This window comes from Doryrhamphus excisus, linkage group LG8 (assembly GCF_037039965.1).
Source record: "Doryrhamphus excisus strain RoL-2023G ecotype Guam linkage group LG8, RoL_Dexc_Guam_v1.1, whole genome shotgun sequence".
Lineage (NCBI taxonomy): Eukaryota > Metazoa > Chordata > Actinopteri > Syngnathiformes > Syngnathidae > Doryrhamphus > Doryrhamphus excisus.
In genome coordinates, this window is record NC_136364.1 from 15377712 (window position 1) to 15395662 (window position 17951).

General features: G+C 43.3%; 3 protein-coding genes across 4 annotated transcripts in view; 1 reads left to right on the plus strand and 2 right to left on the minus strand.

The window, feature by feature from the left end:
* Positions 1 to 323: 323 nt before the first annotated feature.
* On the minus strand, positions 324 to 5108 carry qpctla (glutaminyl-peptide cyclotransferase-like a). Its single transcript, XM_058080804.2, has 7 exons — positions 4889 to 5108; positions 4457 to 4603; positions 4103 to 4396; positions 3736 to 3897; positions 3543 to 3642; positions 3283 to 3399; positions 324 to 1438 (listed from the first exon to the last, which is right to left on the minus strand). The coding sequence occupies exons 1-7, from the start codon at positions 5093 to 5095 to the stop codon at positions 1293 to 1295; spliced, it is 1173 nt and encodes a 390-aa protein (XP_057936787.2). The 5' UTR covers positions 5096 to 5108; the 3' UTR covers positions 324 to 1292.
* An 825-nt stretch (positions 5109 to 5933) lies between these two features.
* On the plus strand, positions 5934 to 10220 carry LOC131134247 (ribonucleoside-diphosphate reductase large subunit). Its single transcript, XM_058079312.2, has 4 exons — positions 5934 to 6105; positions 6990 to 8971; positions 9066 to 9254; positions 9330 to 10220. Exons 1-4 carry the CDS (start codon positions 6087 to 6089, stop codon positions 9519 to 9521), a joined length of 2382 nt encoding a protein of 793 aa, XP_057935295.2. The 5' UTR covers positions 5934 to 6086; the 3' UTR covers positions 9522 to 10220.
* The window catches only part of sipa1l3 (signal-induced proliferation-associated 1 like 3), a 67101-nt gene continuing 58811 nt past the window's right edge, over positions 9662 to 17951 (minus strand). The window contains exons 15-23 of one of the 2 annotated variants that reach the window (XM_078792899.1): positions 16744 to 16856; positions 16267 to 16670; positions 15960 to 16190; positions 15715 to 15877; positions 14701 to 14875; positions 13084 to 13233; positions 12867 to 12993; positions 12450 to 12531; positions 9662 to 11930 (exon numbers count right to left, since the gene is read on the minus strand). In XM_078792899.1, the coding sequence (XP_078649025.1) occupies positions 11733 to 11930; positions 12450 to 12531; positions 12867 to 12993; positions 13084 to 13233; positions 14701 to 14875; positions 15715 to 15877; positions 15960 to 16190; positions 16267 to 16670; positions 16744 to 16856 (1643 nt within the window). In that variant the 3' untranslated portion in view covers positions 9662 to 11732. Of the gene's footprint in view, positions 11931 to 12449; positions 12532 to 12866; positions 13234 to 14700; positions 14876 to 15714; positions 15878 to 15959; positions 16191 to 16266; positions 16671 to 16743; positions 16857 to 17951 lie in introns of both variants that reach the window. The other variant, XM_078792898.1, reaches the window with a different exon arrangement.

Below are 17951 nucleotides of genomic sequence, written 5' to 3' on the forward strand. Positions count from 1 at the left end.
TAATGTATTGTCATTTACTATTTCATAGTGTTGAAAAGGGATCACTTGTGCTTTTGTTTTATTGTATTAAATGCCTTCTATTTTTTATATTACATGGTGATGTAATAAAGTACATTTATATGACCTACGGTGTACATCTTTGTCCTTTTGCTGTTATTTGGGATATAATATCAATGTGAACTTAGTGCCGTCTATCCAAAACACAGCTAGCTAAATACCTGTTGCAGAAGAGTGTGCTCCACCTCATGTTGTGTTGCATGGGGGAATTCCACCCACAATGCTGACTTCCAGGTACAGTACGACAAGTCTTTGAGGCGTTCATCCCCAATTCAATCGATCTATTGACCCAGGCGAGTTGTGGTCGACAGCAGAAATGGTCTTCCTATTACAAAAAGTTACATTTGCATCGTATTTGCATTTATTTTCGTACTGTTGAATCAGAGCAACTGATTGGAAGATGTTTCACCTCATTGGTATCCAAGTCCAGTTGCTCTGATTCTCAAAAGACATTTAGGAAGTTGAAAAACTTACCGTAGCTAAAATAGTTGGGATCTAAACAGCGGTATTGTGTTGTTTTTAAAGACATACTGCAAAAATGGTAGGTTAGTGGCCAAACGCTCTGCCTTTTCATTGACAAAATGAGCAACTCTTCTGTTATAGAGCTTACCTTTCACTGTTGGTCTTGCTGTGCAAAATATGCTACATTATATATCTTTGGAGCCAAAACAATCACACGTTGCAACATGCGTTGATCCCCAATTTCTTCACAATCACGAAATTGACAGTGACGTTACTCATTAGGCACTGCTGGATGGCTCAGACATGACTGTAAACATATATACAGTATAGTATAAGAATAATTTAAATGTAACAAATGTGCTGTGATGCCCACCAAAAGACTTTCACAGTTAGGCTCGGTGCAGGATAATGTTCCTACATCTTCTAGAAGTTTTCGTAATATCAGCTTTTCAGTGTTTTGGACTTTTAGTAGGCATACAATAGTCTCAACATCTCAAGAACATTTGTCCCATGAACAAATCAGGTATTAATTAGTATTAATAGAATGCTTCACAGCAATGAATGTAATTTATGGGCTCAACTGAAGATAATACTTGACCTTAAATGCTGACATGGCAGTCTTGCAGGTCATCGAGTCTTTGGTCAAGTTTCTTTGCTGGTCCGTTGAGGCTTCATCTCGCTCCACCAGTGACAGCGTACCGTACTTTTAAGAGGTTGATGAGAAACTCATCAGAAGTCATACGTCAAGGTTTTTCTTTTTTTCTTCTTCTTCTTCACAAGCCAAGGTATTCAGCCAAAAACACCGCCATGATCCTGGTCAGGTTCTCCACAGTAGGACGATGGATGTTCTCCGCCGTGTCGTCCAGCGTATGCCAGAACTTTGGGAAGGGAGTGGCGATGACGTGGAGCACGGGCACACCTGAATGTGGAACGAGTTAGGAAAGTGCAAACACAGCTTGTTAGCATAAAAGCTACTAAGTCCTGGCTCAGTTGAGAGACAACGTCTCTCTAATGTGTCCCCGGTCTTCCCCAAGGCCTCCTACCGGTCGGACGTGGGCGCAAGCCCCGCCTACCGTCTGAGTGCACATTGAGTTGTGTTTGTCAGCATGTCGTCAATAATACCAGCAAATACAAATAGACGGTGTAGACATTGAAAGGAAAATAAATTTCTGGGGATCACAATAGATGAAAATATGAGCTGGAAGCCTCATATTACAAATATACAACATAAGGTGGACAGAAATATTTCAATATTGAACAAAGCAAAATTTGTTCTGGATCAATCCACACTCTTTGCTCTCTGGTTCTACCATATCTTACTTATTGTGTGGAAATATGGGCTAATAACTATAACAGCAATCTTCACTCGCTAAATGTACTGCAAAAAAAGGTCAGTAAGGATAATTCATAATGCCGCCTACAGAAAACATACTAACTCAGGGGTGGGCAAACTTTTTGACTCGCGGGCCGCATTGATATGACAAAATTTACCGGGGGGGGGGGGGGGGGGCGGCAGACTATATATTTTACACGTAACAGTCCATCTGGTATTATTGTATCTGTAAAATTGTCATGCAATCTGCTATTATTATTTATTATTTTATTTTTTTATTTAAATATTTAAAAAATAATAAAATATTATAATAATTACAATAAAATTAAAATAATAATTATTAAATTATTATATTATTATTATGTAAAATATGCAAATATAACAATAATATTATATATAATTAATATAATAATTAGCATTAATATAATAATTATAATGATCATAATAGTTCTAATAATAATTATAATAATCTAATAATCTAATAATAATAATAATTATTATTATTATTATTATTATGTGCTTGTGTCCCTTTTTTCAGGAGCACTTCAGGAACACACTTCAGCACTTTCAGGAACACAACAACAGACCATGTCAAAAAACGAAATTGATAAAACCATCAAAAGGTTGGCTCAGGCCATGATGCCAGGTTGTATGTTGAGTTTAAATGAAATACTTTGGAAAGATTGGGCGGGCCGTATTCAAACACTTGGCGGGCCGGATGTTGCCCCCGGGCCGTAGTTTGCCCACCACTGTACTAACTCCTTATTTCTAAAATCACAAATACTTTAACTTGCTGATATAGTTCATCTTCAAACAGCTAAAATAATGCATAAGGCTAAAAATAACCAATTAGCTAAAAATGTCATCCAATACTTCTCTACAAGAGAGGAGAAATATGATCTCAGGGAAGAACTACATTTGAAACACTTATATGCTAGGACTACGTTAAAAAGCCATAGCATTTCAGGATGTGGAATCAAACTATGGAATGGATTGAGTAAGGAACTCAAACAATGCACAACGATGAGCCAATTCAAGAAACAATACAAGCAGTTGATGTTTGCTAAATACAAGGATGAAGAGTCTTGAACCAGTCATGATGTGCTATATATATCACTATATGGACACTTACTATGGTACCCATTATGTCATTGGATGGTCATATCACCTCGTACTTCGATACGTGACACACACAAAAAAAACATATTAGGAAAGCAGGAAGTGAACAAATGTAACAGTTACTGATTGTAAAAGTACCAGATGGAGGGGTAGGATGCATGGATGCATCTGATGCATGTTCAGATGAAATAATACCATTACCATAATGTGTTGCAGAAGCTTTCATGATGAAGTGGTATCTAATGCATTGTTAATAACACAATAATATGCATGATCTTCTATATGAAAATATGTGCATCGTATGCAGTCACCTCGATGGAGGAAGGGTATGTGGTCATCCTGGACTGGTCCAAAGAACAAGTCCTTCCTAAAGTAGGTCTGCTCGGAAGGGTGCGACACCAGCAGGCCTTGACGATGAAGGCGCTTCTCTGTAAAATGAGTAATTAATTACAGTATACTGACTTTAAATCATATAAGCGAACGATGAATAAAACCGAACTTGATCATTTTGCCCGCCTCGGCATACTGACACGTGTATGCGTGTTTGTTTTGCTCATCTCTACACGCCTACCTGCAGCAATCAGACGGTCAAACCATCGTGCTGTGTTGTCAAAGTGGTTTACAATCAGTGGATCGGGAGCACCGAGAAGGTCTAGCAGCACAAACAGATCCTAGAGGGGCGAGACAATGTGGCCTCATCAATGAAAAACAAGGGTGTGTAGTAGTTGTGTGAAGTAAACACACACACAAACAGTCCTCCTCACCACAGCTTCTAGCATGGTGGTGTGTGTGGAGCCGGCAGGGTGAGGCGTGCGGGCCATGCGCTCAGCCATGTGACGGGAGCCGTACAGCGAGTCGGTGGCGGTCCATTCCTCAAAGGACTCTTCCCCATCAAAGAACACAAGCTGGAGAGATAATGGAAGCTTCTGTACAAGATAAGACGGTGAGATATTTGTATTAACAACATGATTTGTCACCCTAGAAATCAATGAACAACCATCTAGGATTGCATCCTCAACTAGTGGCGTGTAACACTGCAACATCCAAACAGGAAGTGCTACAGAAGTGTGAAGCCTAACCAATACAAATAACCAAAAATACTTAAAAACATGTGACCAAGCTTATACTGACCTGTTGTTTGAAGGACCTAAGCCGATTATCCAGAGAGGTGGCCAGCTCCAGGATCATAGCACAAGGCACTGCCGAGTCGCTAGCCCCAAGAAAAACCCTCTCTGGGGCGTGTCTGTCCGGAGGTAGCGCCTTGGAGTCATAATGGCACGTTAGCAGAAGCCTACGTGGAGCTGAAGGTTCCAGGGTGGCGACGATGTTTGTGAACGTGACCTCTCCACGAGGAGTCGAGGACTGGAAGGAGTCCAGGTGAATGTCCCAGCCGGCGGACAGGGAGGACAATGTGGATGTGATGTGCTGAAAGAAATGTGACGGTTAAACATGCACAATGGAGACTATGTTAGCAATGAGGTGTACCTGCTGCACAACCAGGCTGCCTTGCGTCCCAGGAAGCCTCTCGATCAGGATGGGCTTCAGGTGCGTCTCCCACAGACGATTCCCGTCTACTTGGGATGCCAGGTGGTGAATTTGAGAAGGGGAGAACTTGGTGTGTTTGTGCAACAACTTAAGACGGGACAAAAAGTTATAGTTAGTATAAATAAATATGAGACACACTTTAAACATAGTAATATACACATAAATAAATTATTAGAGCAACACAGGATCAGGGCGGCCGAGTGGTTAGCGCGCAGACCTCACAGCTAGGAGACCAGGGTTCAATTCCACCCTCGGCCATCTCTGTGTGGAGTTTGCATGTTCTCCCCATGAGTGTGTGGGGTTTCTCCCACGTTCTATTAGATAGTATAACAAAGTAATGAATAAATCAATTCATATTTATATTCTTCTTACCCGGTCCTTGGTCAGATCTGCAACCTGAATGCGGTTAACATTCCCAGTGGTGGTGCTATCGTTGGACAGGTGGTAGACTCCGACTCCCAGCGTAAGCAGCAGCACACCGAGTAGACACAGCAGCAGTACCCGTACACGACGCCACATCAGCCGGTCACAGCCGCTGCCCTTCTGCGGGGGTTTGGACCGACGGTTGGATTTGCTCATGTTCGCAGTCTCTTATGAGCGAACAACTACGTGTCCTTTGTAGGAGGGGAAGTAACGCCGGAGGCGGGAAACGTATCCAAACCAGCAGAAACAAGCTACATGGCTTGTAGTCTTGCTTCAGTGCATCAATCTGACAATCTAAAACACCTTTTCGGAGGCGGGAGATCACTTCGTGGCCGTTAAGGGAAGTTTATTCTAGGCTACATTCAAGTGGAAATATCCCACCCTCTACAGTATGTTTAAAGGTTTTAGCGAGTAGCAACACTTTCCTACCGTGATGAACTACTGTTGGGCATTATACATTTAAAGGAAATAATAAATGGTAAAACCATCAATAAAAATAAATAAAATAAACAACTAAACTTATTTTCTGCGTTGGCGAGCAACCACAAAATAGTAACTTCCGGGGTTTGCAGTTGGGTTCCTCTTCTTTGGTGTTACGGCGGTTGGCATCAATCTCTTTGGTGCATTACTGCCCCCTTTCGGTAGTGTCTTGGCTGCATTCACAGACTCACAAATGCCACACAAAAACATATACCTCCTTCCCCAGGATAAATATAACTCCTTGATTCTCCACACCTTCACTCATATTTAATTAATCCACACTTGGCTTCTTAAATAATAACAACATCTTCATTTGATGTGTCCTTTCACCTATGTTCAGTAATCATTGTGTTATTTGACCTACTTCTTTTGAGTCCCGCCATAATTTCGTCCGGGAAAGTCACCGGAATAGGAAGAGATTCTGAATTGCTTTGATTGGCCGTTGCACTGAAGACCCGCCTTTACTTTATGCTGATTGGTCAAAGCGCCTATTTTGCAACGTTGTACTGGTTCCGCCTTACGTACAAATGCGACGTTAGCGGGCTTTCGGGGGTACACTTGGCGCGTCGTCGTTTGCGTGTTGGCGAGCTTTTCGTCCGAACTGCACATTTTGACGTCGTGAAGAGTTTTTTCTTTTGGGAGGTGAAACTACTCACACGGTCCCAGGATGCATGTGATTAAGAGAGGTAAGTAACAGCTGTTCTTGAAGGGCATACGCTTATTTGGCAGCCTACAATCATTAATGGTCATTTACAAAACCAATACACTTGTATTACAACTTGTTGATAGTTATGACTGGGCTATTAAACAGTTTTTGATGATTAAATGAAAAGTTCGACTCCCTACCCGCAAGCTATCCGTGATGTTTGCTAGCAGCTTTGCATAGTCGGATATCCTGCGCATGATACACAGCTGATATCAGTTTCTATCTTAATTGAGTAACACTGACTAGCATCTTTGCTTGTAAAAGTGTATTAAAGACTATTTCTTGACAGTATGTGTCATTTGCGATCATTAGGTTTACTTTACTGCTTCCGGATTGAAGTCTTTGTCATAGTTGGCGCCAAATCGTTGGCCCAGAGACATTCACGACCAACTTGGACAAAGGAGAACCTGACTGTTTATTATTATTTGAAGTTTCTGATTCCATCAATTTGTCGTGTAATTCTAATTAGCGTGTAATGATAGTCAGCATGTGTATAAAAATGTTATACTCTCTAAACTTTAATGTAATGCGATTGTGTAAATATGTATTTGAGTACTATTAAATATTGTGAAAACAAACACTAGAAATGGCCATTTTCCAATTTCCCGTGTCTTAATAGTGTCTTAACAAAACAAAGAGGTTCCAACAGGAAGCGCCTTAAAAGTTTCACAACATTAGGAACAACATTAACAAGAGGCAATACGTGAGCTGTGTTAGGAATTCCGCCATTATTAGTATAACCGGGTCATTGCGTCATACTGAGATTAGTTCATTTAATCTTGTGGTTTGTATATATAATCTAACTCTTTTGTTTAAATATCCAGTTGTAAATATTGTCCATTATTTACCCCACCCCTCCCCCAGATGGGCGACAGGAGCGCGTCATGTTCGACAAGATTACCTCCCGCATCCAAAAGCTTTGCTATGGCCTCAACGCTGACTTCGTAGACCCGGCTCAAATCACCATGAAGGTGATCCAGGGTTTGTACAGCGGCGTCACCACGGTAGAGCTGGACACGCTGGCGGCAGAGATCGCAGCGACGCTCACCACCAAGCACCCCGACTACGCCATTCTCGCCGCTCGCATCGCTGTGTCAAACCTCCACAAGGAGACCAAGAAAGTGTTCAGCGAGGTGATGGAGGATCTCTACAACTACGTCAATCCTCTTAATATGCGTCACTCGCCCATGATCTCCAAGGAAACTCTGGACATGGTCCTGGAAAACAAAGACCGCCTCAATTCGGCCATCATCTATGACCGCGACTTCTCCTACAACTTCTTCGGCTTCAAGACACTGGAACGCTCCTACTTGCTGAAGATAAACGGCAAGGTAGCAGAGAGACCGCAGCACATGCTCATGAGGGTGGCTGTCGGCATCCACCGCATGGACATCGACGCCGCCATCGAGACGTACAACCTGCTCTCCGAGAAGTGGTTCACACACGCCTCGCCCACATTGTTCAACGCCGGCACCAACAGGCCTCAACTGTCCAGCTGCTTCCTGTTGGCCATGCAGGACGACAGCATCGAGGGCATCTACGACACCCTCAAGCAGTGCGCCCTGATCTCCAAGTCGGCAGGTGGCATCGGCGTAGCAGTCAGCTGCATCCGCTCCACGGGGAGCTACATCGCCGGCACAAATGGTAACTCCAACGGCTTGGTCCCCATGTTGAGAGTCTACAACAACACAGCGCGCTACGTGGACCAGGGCGGCAACAAGAGACCCGGAGCCTTTGCCATGTATCTGGAGCCATGGCACTTTGATGTCTTTGATTTCCTGGAGCTGAAGAAGAACACGGGCAAGGAGGAACAAAGAGCCAGAGACCTTTTTTATGCCCTCTGGATCCCAGACCTCTTCATGAAGAGAGTGGAGAGCAACCAAGATTGGTCCCTCATGTGTCCCAGTGAGTGTCCCGGCCTGGACGAGTGCTGGGGTGATGAATTTGAGGCGCTCTACACCAAATACGAGAAGCAAGGTAGAGTAAAGCGTGTGGTCAAGGCTCAGCAGTTGTGGTACGCCATTATCGAGTCGCAGACAGAAACGGGAACTCCATACATGCTGTACAAAGACGCTTGCAACAAGAAGAGCAACCAGCAGAACCTGGGCACCATCAAATGCAGTAACCTTTGCACGGAGATCGTAGAGTACACCAGCCAGGACGAAGTGGCCGTCTGCAACCTGGCCTCCATCGCCCTCAACATGTACGTCACTCCAGAGCGCACGTACGACTTCAAAAAGCTGGCGTCCGTCACCAAAGTCATCGTGAAGAACCTGAACAAGATCATCGACATCAACTACTACCCCGTTCCTGAAGCCGAGAGGTCCAACCTGCGTCACAGGCCCATCGGGATCGGCGTCCAAGGATTGGCGGACGCTTTCATCCTCATGCGCCATCCCTTTGAAAGCCCAGCGGCTCAGCTACTCAACAGTCAGATTTTTGAGACCATCTACTACGCAGCCCTGGAAGCCAGCTGCGAGCTTGCTGCCGAGCACGGCGCCTACGAGACGTACCCCGGCTCGCCCGTCAGCAAGGGCGTGCTCCAGTATGACATGTGGGACAAGACCCCCACCGACCTGTGGGACTGGAAGACACTCAAGGAGAAGATCGCCAAACATGGCGTGAGGAACAGCTTGCTGCTGGCGCCCATGCCGACGGCCTCCACCGCCCAAATCTTGGGTAACAATGAGTCCATTGAGCCTTACACTAGCAACATCTACACTCGCAGGGTCCTCTCTGGAGAGTTCCAGATCGTTAACCCTCACCTGCTCAAAGATCTCACCGAGAGAGGACTCTGGAATGAAGACATGAAAAACCAGCTCATTGCTCACAATGGATCAATCCAGGTCAGTGGATTCATAGTTGACCTCAAAGTGGAGTATCAATATTTAAATGTGGTTCTGAGATGTTGATTCATAATTTGTATTGCACGTTCCACAGAACATCCCTGAGATCCCAGATGACCTGAAAGAACTTTACAAAACTGTGTGGGAGATCTCCCAAAAGACGGTTATCAAGATGGCTGCAGACAGAGGGGCCTTTATTGACCAGAGTCAGTCCCTGAACATCCACATAGCCGAGCCCAACTACGGCAAACTGACCAGCATGCACTTCTACGGCTGGAAACAAGTGAGTCCGAACATGCGTTCTTTGTTTTGCTGTCCAGAGCATGAAATAACCGCATGTGGGCCTTCCCGCTTTTAGGGCCTGAAGACTGGCATGTACTACCTGCGCACCAAACCTGCTGCCAACCCCATCCAGTTCACGCTAAACAAGGAGAAGCTGAAGGACGCGCAGTCGGAGAAAGCCTCCGAGCAGGAGGTCAAGGAGCGCAACACTGCTGCCATGGTGTGTTCCTTGGAGAACAGAGACGAGTGCCTCATGTGCGGTTCTTGAACACTCCCTGTCGTTAACACTAGCTTCTATTCTTCACTGTGAAGAGTTAATTGTTAATACTCTTAAAATGTCACTTATTATTGAATGGCCATAATAAAATTTCTATATACTGTCTGAAGATGCAATGCAAGTACAATAGGTTCAACCTGCAAAAAAATGAATATTTTTATTTTATAAAATGAAAACAATTTACACTTACATGTACACTTATTACAGCCCAGAGCAACCAGAAGAGGAAAAATGTAGACAAACTGTACCCTCCTCATCCTTGCTATTTTCTGCAGCAGTGACAACAAAAATAAATTATCAAAACATTCGAACATCTACAAAGACAAGGATTTTTACAGTTACTGATTTGTTCATAGATCGTGTTTGCTATAAATAGCTTCATTATACAGAAAGTAAAAAGCTTTTTTTTTTACATGAGCAGAACAAATGATTTGCAGACAGAACATGCCAGCAACACCTATTGGGGCTCTGTAAAGGAGTGTCACTTTGGGTCATGGAATACTGTCCTGCTCAGTCACATTAAAATGCTTCTTTCAGCATAACAAAAAGGTAAAACATTTTGGGAAGAGTCCTCAAAGTTCGAATGGTTGACTATTAAAGGGTTAGCCACAATGGTAGAAAGAACAGTACCTCATACCGCTTCACCTCTGATGTTAGGTCCAGCATCATGAGGAACCTGAGTCAAGTTAAGTCTTTAAAAAAAACTCCAGTCATCCCAGCAGAGAACATGCACCAGGGTACAGTTTTATCGGAATTATCTCAATTCTTGAAAACATTGCTGAAAAGTACCTTCCATTCAGTACCAGCATCCAAAAACATTCATACAGTCATTGTATGAAAAATACATCATAATGCCAGCACAGTATATAAATAGCCTTGAGGTTTGTTTTTTTTTCACAGAGCAGGCCAATCATCTCTACACGTACAGTAAGTTAGTTTAAAATAGTTATAGTTAAAATATATGCGCTTTCTGGATAATGAACAATGTGTATTTAATATTTTAAACACACCTAGCAAAAATGCTATGCTAATGACACATCCCGTAGCCAAACACACATTTTATGACAGTCATCTCTGAGTTTGTTTTATACTCACTTAAAAAGCTGATATCCGGTTAGGATTTTATCCAGAATTTGTTAGTCAGTGTATATTTGTATTATTTTTAAACATTTCTATATCGATATTTGTTGTCTTGTTTTTACCTGCCAATTCCCACGCGCATGCGCATATTGTCTTCGACTCAATTAAGACCAATATCGCCCCATTGCCACCTACTGGCATGGAATAATATTGCACCACATTATTAAAATATTTTGCAATTAAGTACATTTAAACAATGTGTACTGCACAATAGCTGAAATAGACTCTTTTGTTGGCCTTTTAAGGAAGGACTAAAGCTAGTATGTACTGCGTTCAAAATAATGATAAAAATCATTCTCTAAAACTTACCACGCACTCAAATTTTCCTTGGAGACATTATCAGATATTTATTTAACAGCTAATATGGCGAATGTAGCTATTTTAGAGCGCCAAGATTAGCATAAAACAGCAAATAAAAAACTTACAGTCGGCTTTAAAAGAGATGGTGACTGTTTACCGCGTACTTTGAACCACTCTGTGTGGGAGTACTTCCGATGACTTCACTGACTACTACCAAAATAATATGAAGAACTCTTTTCTCCAGTATTAAAGTAGGTCACTGAATGCATCTTTGGGTGAAAGTTCATCCATGTAAACGGTAAGATGTGTGAAGTTTCATTCCATTGTAAACTACTTTGTTCGTCACTGAGTCGATCGTTCGGGCGCCTTCTCATGCCATATTATAAACGCACGCACGCACTCACACACACAAACACACACACACACACCTTTAGTACAAGAGTTTCAGAACAAGATAATGATATGTGAGAATGTAGCTCACAGGCGTCGCTGTACAGTAATTAAGACTGTAGCGCTTCTGTTACTTACTAGTGCATTTGGGGAGATGCAGTTTTTTTTGGCTGATTGACTTGCAGGAACAGTGTTAGGCCTCTCCAGGTGATCCTCGTCCTCCTCTAGCATAGTAATATATTTCAATATATCTCTTTATAGAATACTTTAGAAAAATAAAAAAAGAGGCTCAGGGCGGGGCTGGAGTGAAATGTTTTCCAGTTTAAGGCAGTCCAGTGGAAGCGGAGTGAGTCAGTGTGAGGTCACGTGCACTCACTCCCGTTTGGGCTGAGCATGGTGCGCCGCCGGCGGGTGCGCGTCGGGCTCGTCCTCAGCCTTGTTGAGCTTGCTGAAAAGTCGATTGAACTTGCGGAGCTGCTCGCTGGCCGTCACGCTTTCCTCTTGCAGCCGCTGGTTGTTCTGTCGCAGGTTCGCCATCTCGGCCAACAGCACCACCTTGTCCTGCTTTTCCTGGACACAAAGAGCAAAAAATACAGTGTTGAGAAATATCGGAATGTTCTCAATGTCTGTTTGCATGCCGGTATTGAGCAGAATAATGTTTATTATATTAACGTGGATACAGGCTCACTTATGCTTTACATGCGATTACAATAGCCACGTTTACATGGACCCAAATATTCAAATTCCATTCGGGTCATTTGCCCAAACGGAAAGAATCTAACCATTCCGAAAGAAAGGTGCCAATCGGAATGAATATATAATCGGATTCAGAGGGGTAGAATATTCCTTTCCCCAATCCGATTGAGGTATCTTGTACCCGCTCAATCGGAAAGTTGTCAGGGTGCATTCTTCTTCGTGGTGTTTTTCTTCTTCTGTTGTTTATTGGCGGTTGGCAAGCAGCTTTCGTGTGCATTACCGCCATCTGTGGAACAGAATCTAAACCCTTCTATACGCCATTCACAAGTCCAGTTTTATTAAAAAAGAAAATAATTCTTCTTAATTATAAAATATTAGCAAGATTGAACTCACCCGGTCCAGGTCAGTGCTGAGCTGTTTCAACATCACCTCAAGATGGTAGAGACGTCCCGACAGATCGCCGGACACCTCGTCACTGAAGGCACAAGCGACAAAAAGTCATATTAAGAGTCAAACAGAGAGAGCTTTCATTTGTCATCACATCCAACTCCGGCCAATAGATGATATCAAACTGGCCCCTAGGTCCAAAAGGTTACTTTACACACACAAAAGAGAATTTTTTTTAAATCATCAGCAGAAGCAATGCTCCTGTTTACCTAGACGATCTTTGACTATATGCTCCGAGCAACACCTTAAAAAGATATTTGCTTTACAAGTACCACCAGTTCTGCAACCTGTGCTTCCCATCCCAATTTAGCTTTAGGAATTTAGTTGAATAGCCAGAAAAGCCTTGCTCTACGGCAACACCACCTGCTGAAGGTGGGTGTGGTTCTCGGCGTCTTCGGAGTGGGGAACTGCACGGGGCTGACGGCTGGCCTCATGTCCACACTGCTTCCTTGCGTCTCGGTCAACGAGAAAAGCGACACGGCTCTCTGTGCTATAGAAAGGACATGAGTGATTGGACAACGAGGTTCGCTGAGATGGACTAGCGTAGAAGGCATGAGGAGTCTATATATGAAGGGGTCACCTTCGTAGACTTTGGCAACGTTGACCAGGCTGGACCACTCCAGTCCGCAGGCAGTGTCGGGGAGGGGCATGAGCCCGGGATCAAGCCTCCTCAGCGGGGGGACTTTGTCTCGTACCTCTGTAAGGGACAGCTCGGATGCAGACAGTGGCACTGAAACAAAGTGGGTCGGGGGAAAAGAGGGGGGGGGGGCTGTGAGTACAATACTCATTCACAGAATGGCAGTGTTTCCCGTTATTTGAGTTTCATTGTTTGAATAGAATAGAATAGAATACAACAGAAGGGTCTATACCTTCTTCTAACACTTATATGCTAGGACTACGTTAAAAAGTCATAGCATTTCAGTATGTGGAATCAAACTATGGAATGGATTGAGTAAGGAACTCAAACAATGCACAACGATGAGCCAATTCAAGAAACAATACAAGCAGTTGATGTTTGCTAAATACAAGGATGAAGAGTCTTGAACCAGTCATGATGTGCTATATATATCACTATATTGACACTTACTATGGTACCCATTATGTCATTGGATGGTCATATCACCTCGTACTTCGGTACGTGACAAAAAATTAAAACTATATTAGGAAAGCAGGAAGTGAACAAATGTAACAGTTACTGATTGTAAAAGTAGCAGATGGAGGGGTAGGATTTAATAAGCTTTGCTTCTTCCTACTCCTTTTGGACATGTGGAACTGTGAACTGATTATGTGATGCATTCAATTGTAATCTGATGCATGTTCAAATGAAATTAAACAATTACCATTACCATTTTATTAAACCAAGTCATGGCTATAGCCCCGCAAAAGCTGTAAACTCTAGCCACGTTTACATGAGGAGTTTTTCTCTTTCCGAATGACCTTTCCGAAAGCAATGGTATACATGGAAAGGAATATTCCAATCGCGTGTCTACATGCGCCGCTATAATCAACCAGAATAGTCAATGGGGCATGCGCAGTAAAGCGTAAACATCAACATCACGTGATACCAACTTCCTCGAGTTTTTCTTTCACTTGTTGGAATAACTCCGTATTGCCGGTTTTTCATTCGTTCCAGTCTTGAAATTTAGTTTAAATCAAAAACAAACTTTCCGCAGCAGTCCAGTGCTGATTGCTCGCCTCCATTTTTTTAAATCAAAGAACGTCTCGAGCTGCGTGTTTCCTCATATCTCAGCATTCGCTGAAAGAACGCACCCGGGAACAGGAAAAGATAAAGTTCAATCTTGCTAATGTTTTATAATTAAGCTCAGCACATGTTTTATATAGATATGTATTTTCTTTTTTAATAAAACTGGACTTGTGAATGGCGTATAGAAGGGTTTAGATTCTGTTCCACAGATGGCGGTAATGCACACGAAAGCTGCTTGCCAACCGCCAATAAACAACAGAAGAAGAAAAACACCACGAAGAAGAACAGTCTGACAACTTTCCTTTTGAGCGGGTACAAGATACCTCAATCGGATTGGGGAAAGGAATATTCCACACCCGTGAATCTGATTATATATTCATTTGAATTGGCACTTTTCTTTCGGAATGAGGTGTATACAAAGGTTACATTCTTTCCGTTTGAGCAAATAACCCGAATGGAATTGGAATATTTGGGTCCATGTAACACACTCACCCTTCTTGGCCTCCGTGTGGTTGGAGGAGCCGCTGTGTTTGCGTGTGGGTAGCGTGCACGTGAATAGCATGTCCATGGGGGCCGACTGGTGTTCAGAGTTAGCAAAGCTGGCGTCCCTGCGTCCGCTGCAGAGGGACTCATCTGAAAAGGTGCGCTGCAACGGGCGTCTGGGAGACTATAGGGAGACAACGTCGCCATTAAAATTAAATAATAATCACATGATTGCAGATGTGGCTGTAGGCAAACTCCTGATGTAGTTCTCATTAACTCCTGTGAGTGGGTGACTCATGGATGTTACCCTTTTTCGTACTGTTGTTTACAATGAACTTATCAATTTGTTCTTTAATGCTATTACACCATTGGTTCTCTTTTTTTCATTGATTTGTTCATTCATTCATTTTCTACCACTTATCGTCACAAGGGTCGCGGGGGGTGCTGGAGCCTATCCCAGCTGTCTTCAGGCGAGAGGCGGGGTACACCCTGGACTGGTGGCCAGCCAATCACAGGGCACATATAGACAAACAACCATTCACACTCACATTCATACCTATGGACAATTTGGAGTCGCCAATTAACCTAGCATGTTTTTGGAATGTGGGAGGAAACCCACAAATGCACGGGGAGAACATGCAAACTCCCCACAGAGATGGCCGAGGGTAGAAATGAACCCCGGTCTACTAGCTGTGAGGTCTGCCCGCTAACCACTCGTCCGCCATGCAGCCCTGTAATTTGTTAATATATAATATATTATATATATATTATATAATATATATTATATAAAGATGAGTTGTTATATAATGTGCGGATTACGTAAATAAAAGCCATGGCAATACTGTAATTACAGCATTCACGATATATCGATTTTTGATCATTAATCGTCTGTCCATCTCTACCAATAGACTGGAGTTCACTACTTGGTGGCAGCCAGAAGAGGGCGGCATTTATTCAAAGTGGTTTGCTTCTTAAACAGGAAGCAGTCCAACTTTGTGTGTCTGCTGTGTGTGTGCCGCTCACAGGATCCCGTTGTGGAGCCTCTCCGGGGTTGTCCATGATGATCAGTTTCTTCAGGTCGTCCTCGATGGTGCTCTTGTAGTTTCGCCGCGGAGAGCGCAGGTCTCTCAGCGATGCTCGCAGTCGAGGTTGTCCAAACACGTTCTTTGAATTCATGTCCACCTGACTAAAACATGAAATATCAAGGCCCATCAATCTTCTATTCTTATTGTTTATGTTATGGAAGTGGAAATAAATGATGAACATACGTCTTGCTGTTGCCGTTGTCGGAGCTGGACATGGTGTTTGTGTTGGAAGAGGATGGGCTGATGTCTTCAGGCTGCCAGGCGGTTTGTCTGCTCTTTCCGTGGAAGGCCTTGGGGGCGGAGCTGGACAGAGGGGTGGAGCTTAATTGGGCTGAAGTGGGTGTGGCTGTTGAGGCGCGGACAGGTCTGGCTTTCTCCGCCGTGGGCGTCTTATAACCCTGAGGTGTGTAGGCTCTGAGAAACACATTTGCGATGTTGAAGACGGCTTGTTGAAGACTCGTAATCACATGACGCCGAACCAGCGACTTACCTCGGTTTGAACGCTTCGATTCTCTCAGCGCTGGAGCCAGGAGGCGGGAACGTGCGAGTCAGATACCCTTTGTTGTGACTGGTGACGGCTGGTACCACAGGTGACGACTCCCGTCTCTTCGCTTCACCACCACTGCCGCTCCTTCCCACAGAGAGCTCCAAGGCCTTGTGGGGTTGGCTGCGACTGTTGTGACTGTTATAGTGGGTGGGAGCGTCAATGCCGCTGTCATTGGATCCGCCCTTGTTGAGATGATCGGGGTCAGCCTCAGGGGGGTCGCCCAGGAAACCCGCGTTTCCTCTGTCTCCTCCGGAAACACCGTCAAACCAGCGCTCGTCGCTGTGGCTGCTGGAGGCGTTGCTGGACAAGGTGTTGCTGCTGGAGTGGCTGGAGTACTGAGTCTCACCCTGCGGGGGGCACAGCACGCATCCACGAGGTGAGGCATCAGTATGAAGTGGTAATGGACAAGTGGAATCAAACCTTTGAGTGTCTGTTTGGAGTCTCTTTTCCTTGGACATCCTGTCTGAGCCTCCTCTGGTTTCCTCCACCAGCTGGCACCCGAGACGATAACGCTGGAATATGCCAGAGTGGTTCTGAGGGGGGGAAAAAAACACGTCCACGTCTTTATATTGGATATTTGTAAAGGAAAAAACACTGAAATAAATAGAAGAGAATAATTTAATCATAAAAAGTAATGGTAATAGTTTTATTTCATTTGAACATGCATCAGATTACAATTGAATGCATCACATAATCAGTTCACAGTTCCACATGTCCAAAAGGAGTAGGAAGAAGCAAAGCTTATTAAATCCTACCCCTCCATCTGGTACTTTTACAATCAGTAACTGTTTCATTTGTTCACTTCCTGCTTTCCATAGTAGAGTTTAAGTTTGTTTTTTTTTTAAATAATGTACCTCGTACCGAAGTACGAGGTGATATGACCATACAATGACATTACGTGTACTATAGTCACGTCAATATAGTGAAAAGTTGTAGTAAGACAATTATTTTAGGTCATAATATTAATTAACCAAAGTTAGTTACTCCACATGATGGATCCAAACCCTTTTTTTGGGCATTCCGCATAATGGCGTGCTGCCAACCGATGTTCAACACGGCCGACGTTTTTGGCCAGACGTCTAATTTTGCTGAATTGGAAAACTAGTTTTACTGCCATCGTATGACAAAATTGTATGAGAGAAGATTTGTTTTTGCTTTTCGTGGTTTCCAGAACAAAATCAAAATCCGGAAATCCCTGATGCCCATCATAAGATGGACTTGCTTACAATTGTGCAGTCTGAGTCACGGCTTCATCTCACAAAGAACACTAAACTCATTACACAGCAGCTTAACACTCAAACGGCAGCTACTAGTATAATAAAAAATGAAAAAAATATTTAAATATAATATTTATTTATATTAAAGGCATTTCAAAGCTGGTTCATTCAGCTGCCTCTGTCCACCAGAGGGAGCCAGAGGAGCCTCGGCCCAGACTGATTCTAATCGGTAAGCCCACCAAACAGCAGGAATCTACAGTATCTCCAAATTATTATTATCATCATTATTATACTTTTACTGTCACTAACAGCAAAACTTTCAAATAATAAAAATTATGCTAGGCTTGTACTTTTTTTTTTGAAAGGCTTAACAAAAAACCAAAAGATTTTTATATTTTATATTTTTATATT